We start from the raw sequence: 21086 nt of genomic DNA, 5'->3' as shown, positions 1-21086 counted from the left end.
CCAGTTCTGCAGATTTATCGCTGTTGTGCAGAAATGATGTCACTCTTTATTGAGGAATTTCTGTTTCAGGCTGCTGAGGTTCAGGCTGGACTGTGTGACTGAAGACACCAACATGTTTTTTTGCCGTATTATTAGGAACAGCTTGCATTTAATTGCCAACCTGACCTGTTCAGTCACAGAAGGACAGCAGGCTGTATTGCTGTGTTGGTGCTCCAAAGTTGCTCCAAAGTTGCTCCAAAGTTGGATCTGATTGTGAGCGGTCACAGCATTGTTCCCCGTCTCAGCGCGCTGATCTCTACAACTTTGGTGGGTCTGTGTCCACCACCACTGTCTGCCCTGCTGTAACTGCAGCACCAGCAGCACCCATTTAAACTGAGACTGTGTTAAACTGACAGGGGCTTGGTGGTCTAATACCATGATAACAGCTGTAGCTTTGTTAGCAATACACCTACAACCAATCAAGACAAGAGGAGGAAAAAACCTAAAACTCCCAAATTTTGTTTGGTTGAGAGTACACACACATCGCTGTGTGTCCTGCAGCTGAGTCCTTCTTCCTTTGTTTGCTTCCACATGTCTGTACATCCACATTCAGCCACCGACACTCATGCACAAACACACACACACACACTCGCACAATTTTACACTTACATTTGTGAAATATACACTCTTTTTTCATATTCCACATTAAATTAAGTTTTTACAGAATGTTGACAACAAAATGAAGAGAAAGACCTGCGAAAAGCACACTGGTGTACAGCATGAGTGTTTGTGTCCTTGTGGGGACCCTGTTTGCCCGCTAACGAGGTCTAAGGGGAGGGTTACAGCGTGTGCGTTTGAATGTATGCAGTATAGCTTTCTTGCCACCAGAGAGGTCCAGGGAAGTGATAAATTGAGCTGACAAACACAGAGGAATGATCCGTCCCATCTGTCCAGCTCTGTCGTCTCTCTCACCATCGCGCTGCCAACTTTAAGACTTGTTCTCCGTGTTTGTGTGTGTGTTTGTGTGCGTGTGTGTGCAGTTCCAAGCTTGAGCCAAAGTCCCTGTGTTTCTGAGCCCAGCTGTCTCGGATCCCAGAAAGCTGGAGGCAGTGAGTCTGAGCCGGGCTGCACACAAACTCTGCAGACACCGAGCTTTGGAAACGAAGTCAATGTGATCGAAAATCCCAGGAGTCTCTCTGTGTCTGCCTCTCTCATTCTCACCCTCGCTCAAACACACAACACACCCTCTCACGGTGTGTGTGCACTGTGTGTGTGGTGCAGAGAGCTGGCTAATCCGAACGTCCTCCAGAATAACTTCCCTCCTCCTCTGAAAGGCAGTTGTTGATGCTGGACGTCTGCTGGCTGACATTTAGTGTGTGTGTGTGTGTGTGTGTCTGTGTGTATGTGTGTTTGTAAATGTGTGTGTGTGTGTGTGTGTGTGTGTGTGTGTGTGTGTGTGTGTGTGTGTGTGTGTGTGTGTGTGTGTGTGTGTGTGTAAATCTGTGTGTGGGCATGTATGTGTGTATGCTAGTTCACATTTATGAGACGTGGAACAGGAACGCTGGCAGGATGGACACACACACAGTCACAGGGAGGAGGTGGAGGAGTGGGGCTGATGGCCGGCTGCTGCTTCTTGGCCCTGCAGAGTCCTGAGAGTCTATCGAGCCCTGGGCCAACAGAGCCTGAGCACAGAGGGGGGACAAAGGCACGAGCATTAGTGCACAAGTGTTTGTAATGCCTCATTCTGTGGTGTCCTGAAAATCTTACAAATGATGAAGCTGCTTGTTAGCTGGAAATCAATATACCTGTAAATCTATCCATGAAAGTTTGTATAAAGTCCCTCTGACCAGCTCCCGTTCTAATTACAGACAGCCACATTTCATTCTTCAGTACTAATATTATAAATCCAAAATTCGTGTGTCACTGGTGACTGCAGATTTCTGAAACAAAGCTTTTCTATCGAGCGGGTTCAGTTGTGGGCGGTGTTAGAACGCCTCATACCTCATATCTGGCTTCAGATAAAGTTTTCTGCAATTAAATATTAATTCTTCATCAATATATAATTTCCTACTTTTTCAGATGTGTACCGTTTAATCTTGTCCTGCTATAATAATATAATAATAAATCTACGTACGGCTGTGTTAAAGTCTCTCACCACTGACTGCATGTCAAACTCTCAGATATCCAAAATTGAATTTTGCTATCAATAATTGATTTATTTCTTTTGTAACTGTCAGCTGTAGATGGCGGCGTCACTTAACTAGAGCAAGCAACTCGGAGCGTGAACCTCTGAAAATGAAGCTGAAGAGGAAACATAAAGCGTAAAATCTGTGGTATTGCACATTTGTAACATCGCTTCACTTTTATTCTTTATGTTTATTTTGTTGCAGGAGGAGCAGTATCCTACTGTGGTCGCCGCCCTCAGCACAGATGGTGTGTGGAGGCCGAGCAGGAGAGGTGTCTGCAGGAAGGTAAAGTGAGTCACAGAGCTGAGCTTTTATGGGCTGCTAAATATCTGAGTCTAACTCTCTTGCTTGAGTTTCAGCAGGTAATTCATTTTGTGTCTCTCTGTTTTACAGACAGATCTCCACCGAGGCGCAGCCGCTCCTTTTCTTTGCCGCCACACTCTCTGCAGCTTCTTATTCGTGCATATTTCATGTTGGAAGTTCATCTCCAGCTTCAGGTTTGGCAATAATATATCAATAAATTCAAACAAAGTGCTCCCATGTTCTCCATCTGTCACGTGACTCTCCTCTCCAACCTGGGGTGGTAACAGCTGCTGATGAAGATATTAGTGTGGTGATCAAGTGTTAATACAGAGCAGCTTATTGGAGGGAGCCTCACTTTGTTTCCTCACACTACACTTTACAGTTCAGCTGTGGATCTTTAACCCGAAAACAGATGGAGGACACTCAGTGAACCGGCCACAGGGAGGCTTACACAGGAAGTCTAGCAGCGAACTCTTAGAAATGAGAGTGGGCGAAAACACTGCTCGCTTTTTAATGTGCCAGCTGTGAAACTGAGAGCTGAGTACACACAGCATCCCATCATACACCGTTTCTAAAAGACTACAGACACTACACTCATACGGTCAGTCACAGGTAGCCCCGCCCTAAACCCTTTTCTGGTCCTTTCTGAGTAACAGGACCTGAAACTCCAAAATGGACATGGTGCTTAAATCAGGCCTGAAAGCAGCGACTGACACCATAAGCTCATTGGGAAAGAGTTTCCTGAGCTCAGAGCCAGAGGCAGTTTCACCCATCCTTTAACAGTCTTTCCTGAAGATCACATCTCACCTCAGAATGATCTCCTCATAATCTCACTCGACCAAAAAGCCCATGCTGTAATAAAACACCACTTAAGTTTACTTTTTTCCATTATGTTGACCAATAATAAAAGCTTTCTCTGTGATGTAATAGTGGCCCTCTCAGACACACAATCAGAAGACGTCTAGCAAACAGGTGTCAAACTTCAGTTCTTGAGGGCTGGTGAGGTGGCAATTCAGCCATTTGATTCATGTTACAGCAGCTCATGAGTGAAAGCACAAGGTGCAATAAAAGTACTTTTAGAAGTAAAAATTTCCAAACACTTACATTTACTTACATTTATTTAAAATTACTTGAGAAGGGATAGGGGTTGCCACCTCAGCATGCAGTCAAGTTCTATTGAGTCTCGCTAATGACCTAATTTTATAAAAGGTTGCAGCAGGGACACATTTAAAAGTTTCAGGACACTGGCCATTGAGGACTGGCGTTTGACACCCCTGGTTTAGTATAATCAAGAACTTCCATTGTCTGGACTTGACTTCCTGTTCCATAAGGGGCGCTCTCAGGTCTGTCCAGAATGAACTTGCTCAGATGATTTTAGTGAAAGGGCTCTAAGCTGTCTGTCTCTGATAAAAATCATCTGTTCATTTTTCATCTCATCGTCTGATCTGATGATGCACGTCAGCGTCATATAAACAACCTGAACACCACATCAGCTGGTCCAAGTGATGGGGGAGATGGAGACCCCTCCACCCATTACTTCAACCATCGTTTTTAAAGTTTTGATCAGAGCTGCTCACCTCCTCGCACTCGAAGTCATCAGAGGGGATGCACTTCTGTCCTCCATCCTGTAAAACAAGAGCTCACTGTGAGAAAGTATCAGGCTGAGTATTGAATAAGATCCATCCATCCATCCATTCAGATCAGTAATAAAATGTGTGAGTGAACAAGGTGCTTTCTGATGAGTTTCAATAGAAAAATCAAGCCATGGTGCTGGACTGAGATCTGCAGGAATTTGAAGTGTGATCTCCCTCTGCTGAGAGTCTTCATCTGTAATATTGTGCAGAAGCTTGTCAGCGAAAGCTGAAGGCTTTAGTTGATCTGTAAAAACTCTCAGATTCTCTCATGGTGCACGCAAAGACCTCCACAATATTTTCAATAAATGATGGCGCCATTTTCCACAGAACTGACTGGCCAGTGCATGGGCTTAATCATGCTGTAACCACTGTGAACCCAGAGTTAAACCTCCCTAAATTCCAAACCCTGTATCACAGTACAGACCACAGACTAATAATCATAATGATTTTTGTACTTATACTGAGGTTTTGATGCATATGCTCAATAATCCAGGTAAGTAAATCCCCAAAAGTTGATTCTGTTCATGTGGACGTAGCGCTTTCAGTGGGAGAAACGTTTCGTCACTCATCCGAGTGACTTCTTCAGTCTCAGCTGACTACAGGTTTCCCCAATCTTATAATGATTCACTTGCTTAAATCAAAAGGATTTAGTTCCAAAAAATACTCAGAGTCAGGTCCATAAATACCTGGACCCCACAGAGGTTTGAAATGCAGCATGCACACTTCAGCTTTAATTCAGAGGTAAAAATTACAGTCAGTGTTTTCAAAGGCTCTCGGGTTCTCTGCAGATGTCTGTCAAACTGAGTGGAAACAACAGATTCCTCAGAAACAGATCATCAATAATTAAAGCAGATGGTCAAAACCTGAAGTAAAATGTGGTGTTTGGACCACTGCTTCTGTGAGACCGTTAAAGGAAGCAGCTCCTCCACGTTTCAGCCTCCTCGGGTTTTTAAATCGAGCTCCACCTTCATTAAAATGCAGAGTGCTGATGATGACAAGGATGCACACTTATTTGTCCTCAAACACACACATGCCAGCATTTATCTCCGGCCTCCATCAGCTTCTTTGTCAGTGCTTCATTAGCATATCTCCTCCCGCTGCCTGGGTGGGTGAGTCAATCAGATCTTATCGCTCAGCGAGGAGGAAGAAAATTCTTTTCAGCGTCGGGGAAATCATCACAAGTGGCCAGATCATTATCATTTCCCTGAAATATACATGCGCAGAGCCACAAATAGGCATCCATGTGCACGCGCACAGGCTTATTTAACCTGATCATTAAAGCGTGCAGATGATTTGCTATCATATGGACATCTTCTGACGCCGGACGCCTCTGCATGTCTGCTTCCTTTAAAAGAGCTGAAAATGATCGCTGTATTCACGAGCTTTGGGGAAAAGACACCATTATACAGTATGCATGAGGTGATATACAGCATCAACAGAGACGCAGCGCACAGCAGTATCACATTCCTGCCGATCCCTTTCTCTCTTTATCTGCCTGTTTTTCAGATGTAACTCCATCTGCACTGCCGGCTGTCCACAGAGCATTCAGACCCACTCCAAACATGCACGCTGACATCGCAGGTCTTTAGAAAGAGGCTTTGAAAGTGCTGACAGGTAGCCGTCTGCAGCTCTCTGCACTTGATGGAGGGCTGCAGGGTGAATTCATACTGTCACACTATGTTAAACGTGCAGTACAGGTGCTGTGAAATTGGATCATCTGACTGAGGGTTGGTCTCCTGTGCATTTACAGGTGCTCAGAATGCTTCTGCAGGCACTCTGGCATAAAAGGGTTGGTTGAAGAATGGAGACAGGAAAATAAACCATCCATCCATCGTTCTTCAGCAGTAGCCTTCAGCAGATCGCTGAACTAGAATTTAGTTACAGGTTACAGGAAGCCAGAGGTCACGTCCCATTTGGACCTCTGTGATTTGAACATTGTTCCACTTTTTAAAAAAACAAAACAAAAACCCTGTTTCCTCTCACTTCTGCTCAGTGGTTCTCCTTACTGTCAGCTAGTGGGTTAGGTTTAGGTGGGACTCTGCACCTCATGAAACTTGATGAAAACTTGGGTCTGAGCAGACCATCACTGTGACCTGATGTAGTGTTTTCCAACTGAGGTCCAGGGGTTGTGGGAAACACTGAACAGAAATTCAGAAAGACAGATTTTTGATCATGATCTTTGTTTGTGTTGTCGTTTTTAAGTTTGGTTTTCTGACTTTTAGAAGAACTCATCCTTCCTGCGATGATCTGCTTTCACCTCGGCTCTTTATCCTTCCAGCCGGTTTCTCAAAGCCACATTTAACACGCCAGAGTTTACTTTCCATCTGTTTGCCTTCTTAACGCTTCCATCTTGGCAGTCTGTGAACTTCAAATGAAAACACTAAGCTCAGAACACACACGTCTTCATAAAGATGATCCACTGCAGCACTCTGCACCCACTCAGACATTACAGCTGAAATGCTGGCCACGATGTGCTGTGCTGTATGTGGACTGGATGCAGACTCATATCTGTGCTACAAGGATGTCTGCAGGCTGGACATAAAGGGAAGCACCATCGACCCTGAGGCCCGGTTGAGTTCAGACGACCATCACAGTGATCAACGCTGCAGCTGGACTGAGAGATGGGAAAACAGACACATGAGCTCCAATTCATCCGAACACTGTGCTCTGTGCAGCAAAAGAATTAAACAGAAAGAAATAAAAATGAATAGAAATGGTCCAAAAAGCAGGGACAATCCTCACGAGGAGGAACAAACTGAGTCATCTGCTCTTTATCTTAAGCCGAACAAATCCAACCCGTAAAGGTCCCAGAATCGCAAACCCTGGTCTTCATTCTTGCTGCACTGAAGAATGAGAATTACAGAAACTGTTTCCATTCCAGGAAAAGAGGACCAGAACTTTGTGCACTTCCTGTCACAGGGACCACCCTAGTGGGACCTTTTTTACCTCACTGTCACCATAAAGCTGCTGATCCTAAAGTTGGAACCACAGTCATCAGAGGCCATGTGAGAAGTAACTGCAACAAATGCAATAACTGGCAGATGCAGCCTTCAATTTCTAACACCAAAATTTATAAACAGTATCATAGGTGGGCGGAGCTTCTGGGTCTGAAGACTGCAGCCACAGGGGGTGATATATGTGGCTGCAAAACAAATCTACACCCTCTGCAAACACTTCTCTGATTTTATGCTCAATAACTTATTTTAGGTGATACTGAATAAAACAAAAAGTCACTTTTGTAAATTTTGGTCGTTTGATGTTTCAGAACGGTTTATCTGGGATACACGCACTGGTTAACTGTCAGTCCTAAATCATTAGCCAATGAGAGTTCCCTTTCATAGTCTCCCCCACCCCGTTCTCGTCACATGTCGTTTGAAAACACCAACATGTCAACAGTGGAAACTTTCATCTCGAGCCTTCAAACTGGAACCTCACAAACGAGTAGGTCAACTGAGTACATGATAATGATATGTAATCTCAAATCTGCTAAAAGGGCCTCTGGTTAAACGTCACTAAAGCACGCAGTGCACAGGGAAAAAAAGAGGGTACTCCAGGGTCAGAACTTCTAAGAAACTCTATAAAACTGCAAGGCAGGGTTTCTCCTCTCAAACCAATCACCACCAGTTATTTGACAACAATCAGCAACCACCTGGAAACCACAGTTACTGTCACTAACAGGACAAATCATCCTTCAGTTTCAAAGATCTGTAATAGAGGTAGTAGTAGAGGTATATACTTGCTTGTAGACACTGTGGATGGGCACATTGGTTGGCATGAAGCCATGCTATTCTGACATGGTAGCTGGTACATTGTAGTCTCGGTGAAGTTTGGTAGAAGCTGGAGGCCACATGTCACTCGAAGGTGAACTCACCTTCCAATGACAAAGCTCCAAGCTCACCCAGCCGTAACCAGAACTTCAAAACTTAGCATGGCTTAACTTGCTTCTGCTTCTGTTGTTGGGATTATGTGTGGAATTTACAGTGTGACTGAAGCTGTTACCAGTTATCAGAGCCTTTGAGTCCAGTGCAGTGGAAACAGGCTGAAGAAGTGTCACCTTTACAGGCCTGATCACTATGCTGTACACCGGCCTTTGGTTAGGGTTACCAGACATTGATTATTACAGTCAGGGATGCATGGCTTTGTAATTGGAAGATGGAACAACACTGCTAATTAAAGGTTTGTGGAGCCACCCGTCAACCTGAACCTCCACCTTAGGTGTTCTTTTTTTTACTAAAATATCAGCTGATTTCCTGTTTTTGTCCCATCATGAGAATTCTGACCACTGGAAAGCTGCTGGTGTTTAAGCACAATTTCCAGAAATGCCTGAGATATCTGCACAAAATAGAGCTATTGCTACTTTTAGCTGCTCCCTCCTTCCCAGCGGGGACCTCCATATGTTTGATTTGGCAGAATTTCATATTGGATGCTCTTCCTTCAACCCCAGAGGGATTAGTGTCTCCTCCGCACAAAATATTAACTGTAAAACTCTTTCTCTACTACAAAGACAAAGAGAATAAAAAACCCCCATATGTTTAGGTGTACGAGTGCACCAAAATAAATGAAAGTCTTCACATATTCAAGGCTTACGATCTAAAACAGAATGCCAAAATCCACAAACTGCTCCACAGCAGACAAATAGGAAGAAGACCCCAGTCTGCAGAACTGCAGACTGGAGTTTATTACAGACACATCAGCTTCAGCTCCAGTTTCAGTGATACTAACTCAGTATTTTGTGACTCCAAAACTGAAATGTATTAGAGGTGTTCCGGGATGGCATGAATGCTGGCAATGTGCTTAAAAAATAAGAACATTGCAGCTTTGGCTCAACCTTTAATTTTCCACATTGGCACAAGACTGCCAACACAGAGCTCAGACAGACCGAAAGAAAAAAATCTGTTAGACATTTGGCTGCATGTGAGGAAACCATCACATAGAAACAGCTGAAGCCAAAACCCTCCAACAGAGGATGGCTGGACTTCAAGACTCAACATAAACTCTATAAAAAATCCAGCATTTACATTATAATTATAAATAAACTAATAAAGTAGCCCTCATGTCTGTTTCAAACTAAAGAGAGGTATCAGCTTCTGCAGCTAGTTGAAATCATGGCCCTGGAAATGTGTTGAGGACATTCTGCGGTACCAGTCAGTGTATGCTGGGTTCACTGGTCCACTTGTGTCTCCTGCTTTGCCTCTCCAGTCTAACACAGATAGTTTTACACATTACACGTTTCTGTGTGTACGTGTGTATATGGTTTTAAATATGCATTGCATGTTTTTTAGAGTATTTTTGGAATGGTAAAGTATATGATACCATGTCATAATTGAGAACCAACAGCAGGAAGTGACATTTATGGACTGGTCATTTAGTTCAGTCCTGAGGGTGGTGCAGTCTTTGAGCATGCTGATGTTGTTTAGCTGTCCAGGTTTAAATAAGAAGATTCACTGATTCATTGAGGTGTGTAAATTGTTACACATCTCAGAAACTCATTAAACTCATTGGTTTGTTGCAGAATTCTCTCTTTTCTGTATTTGAGCCCACATTAAATGAAGCTACAAACTCAGTACACACTGACTTGGATAACGTGCACACTCATGATCAGCAAAACTAATGTTGGGTATTTTTTGTAGAGTTTTCATTTCTTTCATCATTAAAAGTTATATGTGTATGCAAGTGGGTTAAAAATGTAAAAGTTCAGTAAAATGTCACATCCATCCCATTATATGATGAAGTTTTCTATAATTCATGCTTTAAATCTCTTTCATAATGCATAGCAATTTAGTTTGGCCTATATAACCTCCAGCCTTGCACCTCTTCTCTGTACATAATGGATGGAATTCCACTTTCCCACAATGCAGGCAGGATGACGCTAATGTGTGTGAAGGTGAAGAAGAGCGACGCACATAAAGCTGCAGTGCTCAGACCTCCTCAGTCATACCTGCTGTCTGCATTTCTCTTTCTATAACCACCCGTTTTTATTATACTGCTATAAAAAAATTAGCTTTTTCAGATTTATCCCTTTAGAACCAAATATTCATATTTTATTTTTTGAGGCGATCCACACAGTTTGACTTTAGTCACAGTGCTCCAAAGGTACGCGTTCTCCTGCTTTCGTGGTTTAATCGTGGCTATGAAACATCTTCAAAAGGAGAAACAAAATGAGGGCAAACATATATTTTTATGTGTTTTTTTATTGCTAATAATGAACAGACTAACTTAAAGAAAGAAAATAACACAAGACCTTCCACGATTCTTGCTTCCTACTAATAGCTGGTTTAATTTTCCAAAAACTGAAAGTTATCTCAAAGATAAAAATATGCTACTGTGGATGGATGAGGTCAGTTAATTCATCCAAACTCGTGGGGCTGATATGAATACTTAGCCAGGAATCTTCATTTGCTTCTTTATCAGCTTTCCTCGCTTAACCACCACCTGATTTACAGATTTATAATCCGCGGTGTGCCAGCAAAACACCTGTGACTGAGCTCCAGATCTCCTCTCCACACAGGAATGTAAGATGCACTGTTTGCCTACCTGCTAGAGTTCTGAGACTGAGCTGAAAACACACAGACAGAGCTATCATGTCCTAAGCTTAAACACATTTTTACTGAGCCCCGGCATGGGAAGTATGAGAGGCATGCTCCTGTGGATTATACTGGACTGAATACAACCTAATATTTGTTTTTAAAGAGAAACTAGATAGTTATATGCTCCTTATATTTGATATAGATTTAAAATGAACAGTAGTGAGCTACCTGGCATGGATTTAGACTACCAGCATGGTACAGCCAACAGGTCTGTAAGAATCACACTACTGAGGTGAAGGTCCACTGGGGTTGGATGGATGGGTGTAAATTTCAGTATCAGAAAGTAAGTTTGAAGCAGGAACTATGCATGCATTCTTGGAGTGGACTGAAAAATACCGTAATGAGAACGGTTTGTCTGTGGTGTCTCAGTCAGCTCTGGAAGTGTTTGGTTAGCTGAGGGTAAACTGCACTAAGCTTTCAATTATTGAAAACTCAAACCAAGTTCACCATGTCCTCTCAGCAGAAACACAACCATTAATAGCACAGCTTCTATAATACATTTGACCACCTCAGCCTCTATACTCCTGCATCCTTCTGTAATTAATAATCCAGCTGAAAAAAAAGGTTAGGTCCTTTGGACTTAAATTTTCAAACATCTGGCAAACATGGTGGCATAATCTCTGCCACCTAAAACTGCACATACATTTTTATGCAGATTACACTGTTTTATATGCCACTGGCCGTTCCTCGGATCAGGCCACTGCAAATGTACAGTCTGCTTTTGGTACATTTCAAAATTCTCTGATCACACATAATCTTATTTTAAACTCTGATAAAACAAAATGCATGAGTGCATTTAAGGTCAACTAAAAATATCCAGCATACAGTCCATACTAAAACTCATCATGGTCATTAAAATTGTTCTCTGTTATAAATATTTAGGACTCTGGCTGGAAGTTAGACTCACTTTTAAAAACCACTATTGAGGAAAATTAAAGATGAAGATTAGAGTTTCACATAGAAACAAATCTTGTTTCTCATTCACAAGCACATTGCCAGTCTTGGTAAATGGACTGCTTCTTACAAAGCGCTTTTCTACTGTACCTGAGCACTCAAGGCACTTTATACAACTTGACTCATTCACCCGTTCACACAAGCACTTTTTCTATGTAAGTGCTTTCTATCTGACATTCACACTCCGATGGATGCATCAAACAGCAACTTGGGTTTAGTACTCTCCACGCAGACTGGAGCACCAGGGCTTGAACCACCAACCTTCCAGTTGGCAGATGACCTGCACTACAGCCATGCCAAAAGGTTTGTGCCTTGGATGGTAATGTGATTGATTTGGTAGATTTTCCATTCCTTCCTGCCCTGTGTCTGTAGAGAACCAGTGACCTTTTGCTTGCCATGCAAATGTGTCAACCATCACATTATAAGCAGAACACTAACGATGATATTGTTCATATGCATGCTTCTATATCCACCTCGACGCCTCTTGATTTTGTGTATTCTGTGCACTGAATCTGCATTTAAATACTTCGCTGCCTATAAATGGAATAAGCTAAAAACAAACCCAAGAATGGTGTTGTCTGATTTCACAGGAACATTTTAAAGGGTTGCATTTGTTTATATGCAACTACTTGAGTAGGTTTTTCTTCATCTGTGATCATGTGTAATGGCTTGTTCTATTGTGTAGCCGACTGTCTAAATTTTTGAATTTTTTTTGTACTGACATTTCTCTTGAAAAAAGATCTCGTTCTCACTGAGCTTACCTGTTGTAAAGAATATAATAAATAAGGCAGCAGCCATGTACTGTAGCTCAGACAGAAACCACAAAAAAACTATATCCAGACCAAGCCTCTCATATATTCATCGAGTAATTTAAATAACTCAATGATAAAAAAATCGTCACAGCAAATTTTTTTCTTCAATGCTTCGTTCCATCATTACCATGTAAATACGAGCGACACATAAACAGGCCAGAGATTTATTCAGGAGTAGTGAGTGAATAAACCACATTAAGAACACACAGGCCCCAGTCTTCAACAAAAACACTGGTAACAGAAGAGCAGCAGAGATGATGACGCAGGCACAGTTTAACGTGGAGGAGGTTTGTTTCACACAGAGAAATCTGCAGTGAGTCTCTTGAAGTTTATTAAAATCTGCAGATGAAATGTTAACTTAGTCTGATACATGTTTAAATTATACAGCTCGCTGAAAGCTGACGGCAGCCGTCCTATTTTACATGGAATTGATACCTGCAGCAAGCAGGGGTGAGTCTAAAGAGGGACATTGGGTGTACTAGTATTGTATTAATATTTCAAAATATAAATATTTTAAAAAATGTAAAAATATATAAATGCAAGACCATTAAAAATGTACATGGGCCAATAAAACTGAGGATTGTTAGGTTGGACAGTGAATTATTATTAATATTAATTAAGGTCTACACCATAATAACATCTTGTTTTCAGCAGCACAGAAAGGCACAGCACACACTTCACAATGCTGATACATTTCTCTTCATCGCAGCCACCACATTTTATTTGTAAGCCTTTTCTTTAAAGGCTTACAGATACAATCTCACTCACTCTCGTGCATAGTAAAACATGCAGACACACGCGCACAAAAACTCATAAACATAAACACACAGCAAATCCACCTCATCCAGGAGATAAAATGCCGTCACAACTCTTTCTGCCTCCTGTTTTTATTATTGCTCAACAATAAGACAAAAGTACTTCTTATCCAATTGCTTGATTAATCAATGAAATAATCACTAGAATACTCGATTACTAAGGCCTAATCCAAACTCACCTGCAGGTTCGCACAAGTGGAAAACATACAAGCACTGTCCAGGGGTTTGATTGCATTTCCGTGCAGAGAGGGAGCAGGTTTGGCGATGACTGGAGGCCCGGCAGGGGGCAGGAAAGTGGATGACGGCTCGGTTACGAAAAGAGTCCCTCCCTCCGAGCTGTAACCAAACGACTGGATGGCATTTTCTGTGTGGAGATAGAGACGGGCGGTCAGAGAAAGAGCGAGAACTTTCTACACCTGCTGAGAACCACACTGACCTGACAACCAATTACTGTTTTCTCATCAAGAGGCAGCTGCCACCTGGCCTTCCTCCAGGTAGGTAACAAGAATCTGACGCTGGTCTGTATCCTAAATTTAGATCAGCACACATGGTTCACTGTTGGGTTCTAAATTCCCCCCAAAACAAGCCAAACCCTCCAAGCTCAATCAAACTGGTAATTATTAGCGAGTATGTCTGTGAATGTTCTAAGTCAACCAGGTCATCGTAGTCTAAGGAGCTTGGAGAGAAAAGTGTCTGGACTTCTTTAAGTTGCTTGAAGATGTTTCACCTCTCATCCGAGAAGCTTCTTCAGTTCTAGGGTCACATGGTGGAGAGTCCCAGATTTAAACCCTGTGGGAGTTTCCCCCCAAAGAGGGACAAAAGAACCCCCTGATGATCCTCTACCTAATCACATGAGCCAAGGTGTGAAAACTGGCGTGGGTCACAATCAGCCAGGGTTTTGGGTGAGCTCATTGTGAAACCTGGCCCCACCCTATCATGTGATTTCCTGAGGTCAGATGGCCCAGGATGTGAGTGGGCGTTAAGGCGTCTGGGAAGGGATCTCAAAACTGGATTATAGATGGCAGACAGTTGGTGTCGTAGGCCACCACCTCTGTTCAAAGATGGTCGCTCACAGTGGACATAGATGGCTTCTTTCACTCCTCTTTCAAACCATCTGTCCAAAATGTGAACATTGGCATCCTCGAAAGAGTGACCTTTGTCATTTAGATGCAGATGGACTGCTGAGTCTTGTCCTGTCGGTGGTGGCTCTTCTATGTTGTGCCATGCGCTTGTGAAGTGGCTGTTTGGTCTCTCCAATGTAGCTATAATCTGGTATGTTTACATTCATGTAATTTTTTTTACATTTATGTTCATTAACATGCACTGTCCTAAATAAATAAATAAATTTATGTCCACTGTGAGCGACCATCTTTGAACAGAGGCGGTGGCTTACGACACCAACTGTGACCCACACCCGTTTTCACACCTTGGCTCATGTGATTAGGTAGAGGATCATCAGGGGGTCCTTTTGTCCCTCTTTGGGGGGAAACTCCCACGGGGTTTAAATCTGGGACTCTCCACCATTTGACCCTAGAACTGAAGAAGCTTCTCGGATGAGAGGTGAAACGTCTTCAAGCAACTTAAAGAAGTCCAGACGCTTTTCTTTCCAAGCTCCTTAGACAATTATTACTGAGGCACACCTGTCAGAATCCAGCCCAAGTGTGCCCAAGTCTAGCCTGAAGTGACCTAATTCAGCTGGTCACCTGGGTGTCTGGAAACCTTTGCTATATTATATATAATACTTACCCAAAGTCATATTCATAACCAATGAACCCGTTTCTTCCTGCTATCTAATCTAATGCTCAGTTCGAAGAACTACAAATCTAAATAGCTGAAATAACTTTTTATCAACAGAAACAAAAGTCATTGGATTTGTGTCACACTGGAGGATGTGTAGTGTTTCCAGTGTGTGCCATCTTTGTGCCATTGTTTCATCTGAGCATATTGTGAGAGTCTTTGCAGATTCTGCAATCATTTATGGTCATGCTACACTCTTAGCTTATCACCTCTACTGTCTGCAGACGTCAGGCAAACATAGACACAGGTGTGGTGACTGGGAGAAGATTATGATTATGTTGATTATGTTGCTGCTGCTTTGTGAAAGTCTGCAGAAGATCTTCTTCTTCCAGCTGATTCATTTAAGGGTCGCCACAATGGATCATCTGCCTCCATCTATCCCACCATCCTTCTCTGTTACACCAACCTTCCGAATGTCCTCCTTTACAACATCCATGGGCATTCTCTGAGGTCTTTTCTCTCTGTTTACCATCGTAGTCCCACATTTAGCATCCCTACTCTCACCTCCTCACTCCCGCCTTTCCTTCTCTCTCACTGCCTTCTAATATGCTTCCCCCTCTGCTCTATGGCCAACAGGAGCACAGTTTCCACCAGCAACCTGTTAGCTAACAGAGGCCGAGGTGGTCATTGTTAACCTGGTATTTGGTATGGGTACAGTTTAGCCAGATACTGGGGCATACTGGGGGATACTGAGGCGGAGCAGCCTCGAATAAAGTCATCTGTCTACCAGTTAGATGTTGACTCACTCCACCTCTCCTTCATTCACAGCCTCCTCCAAATACCTCAGTATCTCACCATCAATTAGAAGGACAGCCATGGCATTTAATGCAGATACCCATGGTTGATGGAGGATGGGGAATTTTGTTGAGCTAACATTTACAGTTTTGGGTGAACTGTTAACTCTGTGTCCACCCAGGATCCCCTGAGGATGATTTGGGATCACTTGGTTATTATCTGCTGTTTCTTCATTTGAAGGAGTCCAAATACTTTGATGTTTACTGCACTGAATAATGGGATTTTTGAGTACTGAACCTGAAAAACCTTCACAGTAATAAGTGACGCTATGGCTTCAGACCAGATTCAGATTCGATGTAAGACTTTTAAGGGTTAAAAATGCAACTCATGATGAAATTCAAGGTCAGCATGACAACTATAAAACTAAAGAAACAAACAGACACAGGGTTGGAGACACAGGTGTTTTCTTTCACTGCAAAGACTTTTAAAAGATTGATTTAACCCCAGTTATGTCATTTTTGGTTTAATTAATTAAAGACCTTTTATGGATTGCAGGAATCCTGGTTTATACATATGAATAATGCACATTGAAAATCAAATTTTAACCTTCTTTTATGGCTTTGAGTGTTTTTTCTGGTCTTTTTTACATTCTGGGGATCCACTGGCCTTGGAGATGAAAATATAACCTAACAAACTGAAGACGAATGACTATCGACCATTTTCACGAGGGCTGAATACAGAATAAAGAATATACAAGTTAGTATTTACACCACAGTCTGGCTGAACTGTGTGTGTTTATGGGAATTCATACTGAGACCAGCACAGAGATACACCAACAACTTTTTAAGCCCAACACACTGGTCTGTGGAGTCTGTTGGTAGGATCCATGGTGGTCTGTTTGGAGAATGATTAATGAACACAGTGGTGCAATGCAACCCACTCAACACAAGGCAGAGGTTGCTGCTGCCTCAGTGCAGCAAATCACGTTCAGATAACTGAAGGTTATTCTTGCATCTGAACACAAAACGTGTTTGTCCAGGTCTGACTACACCTCGACTGCATAGAGCATTCTCCGCCCCTGTTAAACGTTAACGTGCCGCCGCGTCTTCTGACAGACCGGGAGATCATGGAGAGGGTACTCGAGCCCTGACGCTGTGCTCAGGTATCTGCACCAACATGCAGGTGCTTTCAGGCCGTAACCTGGGAGGTGGACCTCCATGGATTGGAATGTGGGTCCGAAGTTCACCTGATCCATGATAACTCCCGCACACTAACAGGAGCCGTGATGAAGAGATAATCAGTGTTATTCCCGTCACCTGACAGAGCTCACAGTTTTGAGCCTGATCAGAGCACAGTCCAGTAATCTGAGTACTTTTGGGTTTGAACATTTGGAGACATGTACATCATAAACAGGCTTCATCCTTCATTAACTGACTGACTTTCACATATACATGAATGCATGAAGTTCAATGTAACGGCATGGTTGTGTTCTTCGCTGCCTGCAGCACATGGATATGTATGTTTGCATCCACAGGAGGAGGAGGAGCGGATGTGTGATGGAGGAGGCGCAGAGGTGATGTTGGAGCTGGGTCAGTGTTATTTAAAGAAGGTATCTGGGGATCTTCAATACATCGGCTCGTACTTCTCTGTTTTTCCTCCTCCACTAACCTTTCCCCTCAATTATCCGCCTCACTCACACCTCTGTTTCTTTAACCATGCCAACGTTTTCAGCATTTCATGTGCTGAGACGACACATTTAACAGTAACATGTATCATGATTTTATTCATTGATTTAACCTCATACTGCAGTTCCACACCTCTGCACAGCTTGGGTTAGAGTTTGATAACATTTCTACATTAAAGTCTGAAAGTCTCATTATTTATGAACCATTTAATGGTTTCCCAAAATAAAGCCTACTTTTAAATGTAATAATTTCTACAATCAATAATTAAGACATTTAAAAATAAGAAATTATTCAGTGTGAATATTTTCTGCTTTTCTATGCTTCATATTTGTAAACTAAATTATAGTGCCCAAATCACTCTCCTTTTATGGAATAATCAATTAACAGTTTTTGGAAAATGCATAACCTAAACAGGCAACATCATTGATAAGCAACATAGAAATGAAAAATTCTGTTCTGAGTTCTGTAATATGATAGAGCTGAAATTTTGAATTTCCATGAATTTCCACCCTTTCAGTGTAAAGGGGGAAGATACATTTCTGTTAGCAGCAGCTTCATAAACTCAGATCCATAAATGACTGAATCCATCAGACAACAAACAGAAAACATGGCATAAAACTACCTGCAGGTATGTTCACATGTTGTTACAGCAGTGTGAAGGCTGATTGGCTTATAACCTGTTTGATTAATAATTTTGTTTTCTGGATTATTTAGGTAAATATTCTCCAGACTAACTGGAGAGGATCAGCACTTTACAGCTCTGACTCTCCTGATCAGGCATGCAGCACTCACTGAGGCAGGTGTTGTGTGTGAAATCGCGGTGGAAAGCTTCACACTCGTGCTCCTGGTGGCTGGTGCCCCTGCAGGTGCACCACAGGCTCATAGTGATGTTGGATGGGCTGCTGTCGCTGTAGTTTGGCGTTACATCCGAGCCTGAGGCAGGGAGGGGGGAGGAGGAGAGGAATAAGAATTAGGGTGGAGATTAGCCGGGAAGAAAGGTAAAGAGGATTTTTGCAAATTGGGAATTGAATCATTGAAAGATTTCCAGAGAAGAAATGAGTCACCAGTAGAATGTTTCTCTGCTCTTAATTCTCAACTGAAAGATTTAAATAACGGTCAAGTGGCTGCTGATCACAGCCAGAAACGAACAGGCTGGCTTCACTAAACAGGTCATGTGGTAAAGTTAGAGGAAGGCACAGTTACCTGAACTCATTAGATCTAAACAACTAACTCTGTGCTGGAGGATCTCTGTACCAAACACCTGTCACAGGTTAGGTCAGGTTCTACTATAAACAGGAAGATATTTTGAGAAAGCAGAATTAATTACTAATCTACGGTGGCCCTGAGAGGCCAAACAGACTGCAACTTAAGAAAACACCAGCAATTAGTAAAACGCTCCAAAAGTACACAAAACACAATAGAAATAGGAAAAACAAAAACAGAAACAGGAAAAAACTGATTTCCAAAAGCACAAGGCAAGTGTTTCTGTGGAGACAATAACCCGACGGACCAGGTGCAGGAATCAAAATGTGCTAAGAATTGCGCTGGGAGACACTTAAAAGAAGTGGAGGATCTAATGGTTTTGTGAGGAAAGAAAAGATGAGAGGTAAGTGTGTTAGCCTAACTATTAGCCTAAGAATCTGTCATCAGTATTATATGAATCATGATAAAACACACCTACCATGTTTTGGGTTTCTGCAACTGGTCCGTCGGGTTATTGTCTCCCCAGAAGCACTTCCCTTGTGCTTTTGGAAATCTGTTTTTTCCTATTTCTGTTTTTGTTCTTCCTATTTCTGTTTAGTTTTTTCCTATTTCCGTTGTGTTTTGTGTGCTTTTGCAGCGTTTTTCTTATTGCTGGTGTTTTCTTAAGTTGCAGTCCGTTTGGCCTCTCAGGGCCACCGTACTAATGAAGTCATTCAGATGTCAGTTTTCAGCATGTGTGACCCAAACTGTGATAAAAGGCAAGCAGTATTGTAACGACAGTCTAACCGACTCCATCAAACACTTTAATTCTGTTTCCAGTATTTGGGTTAGGGTTGGGGCCATCACCACTGATGATGTACACATCAGAAGGTTAGCCGAGTTTAGGCTAGACTTACCAATGAGGCCGACATAGGACATGAGGCAGCCGTGGTAGTTATCGTGAGGGCAGGTGGTGACGGTGTGTGGTGTCACCTGGCAGTTCATGTGGAAATCAGCGAGCCGAGACCTGCAACAGGAAGCAACACAACAAAAAACATCAGTAACATGATGTAATTTGGCCAACAGCTACCAGCTGTGTGTGTGTGTGTGTGTGTGTGTGTGTGTCGGGGGTTCTTTGCCTCTGGAGAATAAACCTCCCCCAAAGGGCTTGAGACAATCGAAACACTTCTATTTTTAGATGTTGTCACGATCCTGGGTCTTAGGACCCAGTGTTTTGAGTTTTAGTTCATTTTGATGTTTATAGTATGTTAAGCTCATCAGGTCTCCTATGTTCATTTGCTTATTAGTTCCCTCTTGTGTTTTCAACCCCTGTGAAGTCTCCCTTGCCCTTCGTGTGTTTCATGTCTGTTGTCTTATGTTGTCATGTCTGCCTCTCATGTTTCCTGTTTCATTTTGGAGAGATCTCGTGTTTTTATATTATGGATTATGTTTTGAGTCCTTTGTGGTACTGTTTCGTGTTTCCCTAGATCTGTTATGGTTATCTTAGGTTTTGCTCTTTGGCTTTGTCATACGGCTTCCCTGTGTTCCATGTTATGTCTCCCCTGTTGCTGTTAAGTTTGCATGTTTAGAATTCAGTCAGTGTGTTTCCTGTTTTACTTTGTAGGTCCATGCCTCATGTGAGTGTTTCTAGTTTTGCGTCTCTGTCTCGTCCAGCCTGATTGCTCCCCTTCTGTGTCTCATTCCCTCGTTATCCCTCTGTGTATTTAAGCCTTGTGTTTCTCTTTGTCAGTGTCGTAGTCTCCATCATAGCTGTGTGATTCTTCCCTGTGGCTCCCTGTGCTTTAGTTTTCCCAGTTTAGTTTATTTTGTATTGTTTTTCGTGTCCCACTCCACGCCAGCAATAAAGCTGTGTTTTTTGAGTTTACCTTTTGTCTCTGTGAGTTCGCGTTTGGGTCCTCTCCTGCCTGCCACACAGCCGAAACATGACAGATGTTCATGAAAGACCTTTCTGTCAGTTTACGGAAACGGCGTCCCCCATCTTGAATTGGGGTGTAAAGCAAGCAGCAGCCCCCTGTTAGCATCACCTTCAACCACCACAATCAGCTGCTGCTTCTACACACATGGTAGCTTCTGCTGGGCTTTAACGACGCTGCTAACATCTGCTAGAGTCATCGCTTCGAAACGGACACCATTGAGGGAGGAAGACCTGCCCTAAATCCTGAACCAGCTAATCAGCACACATTAGCAGAGTGCTAGCATTTTATGGCAATCGCTGTGAGAAAAACTAAAGGACAGAAGAGTAGTTTTCCTTCATGCTGGACTTATGGAAGCAAAAATGAAACAGACTTTTGTGTACAATCAGCTGGAAATAACATTTTGTTCTATTCACTCCATCGAGCGCCTCCTGGTGTGCCCCAGCTGAACAGGCACAAGGGACAGGCAGTGTAATGCTGTGG

The 21086-nt window shown here is 42.6% G+C and overlaps 1 protein-coding gene across 1 annotated transcript in view; it reads right to left on the bottom strand.

Annotated features, from left to right (window-relative positions):
* Positions 1 to 1382: 1382 nt before the first annotated feature.
* gfra2b (GDNF family receptor alpha 2b) overlaps positions 1383 to 21086 on the bottom strand; it is a 159340-nt gene continuing 139636 nt past the window's right edge. Inside the window, exons 6-10 of the mRNA XM_080861663.1 lie at positions 19587 to 19696; positions 18280 to 18420; positions 13450 to 13634; positions 4046 to 4093; positions 1383 to 1661 (exon numbers count right to left, since the gene is read on the bottom strand). Coding sequence (XP_080717789.1) covers positions 1518 to 1661; positions 4046 to 4093; positions 13450 to 13634; positions 18280 to 18420; positions 19587 to 19696 — 628 coding nt within the window. The 3' untranslated portion in view covers positions 1383 to 1517. The remainder of the gene's footprint in view (positions 1662 to 4045; positions 4094 to 13449; positions 13635 to 18279; positions 18421 to 19586; positions 19697 to 21086) is intronic.

This window comes from Rhamphochromis sp. 'chilingali' (assembly GCF_963969265.1).
Source record: "Rhamphochromis sp. 'chilingali' genome assembly, chromosome: 2".
NCBI classification, from domain to species: Eukaryota; Metazoa; Chordata; class Actinopteri; order Cichliformes; family Cichlidae; genus Rhamphochromis; species Rhamphochromis sp. 'chilingali'.
The sequence above is the reverse complement of the archived record's forward strand: the minus strand, read 5'-3'. Positions and strand labels throughout refer to the sequence as shown.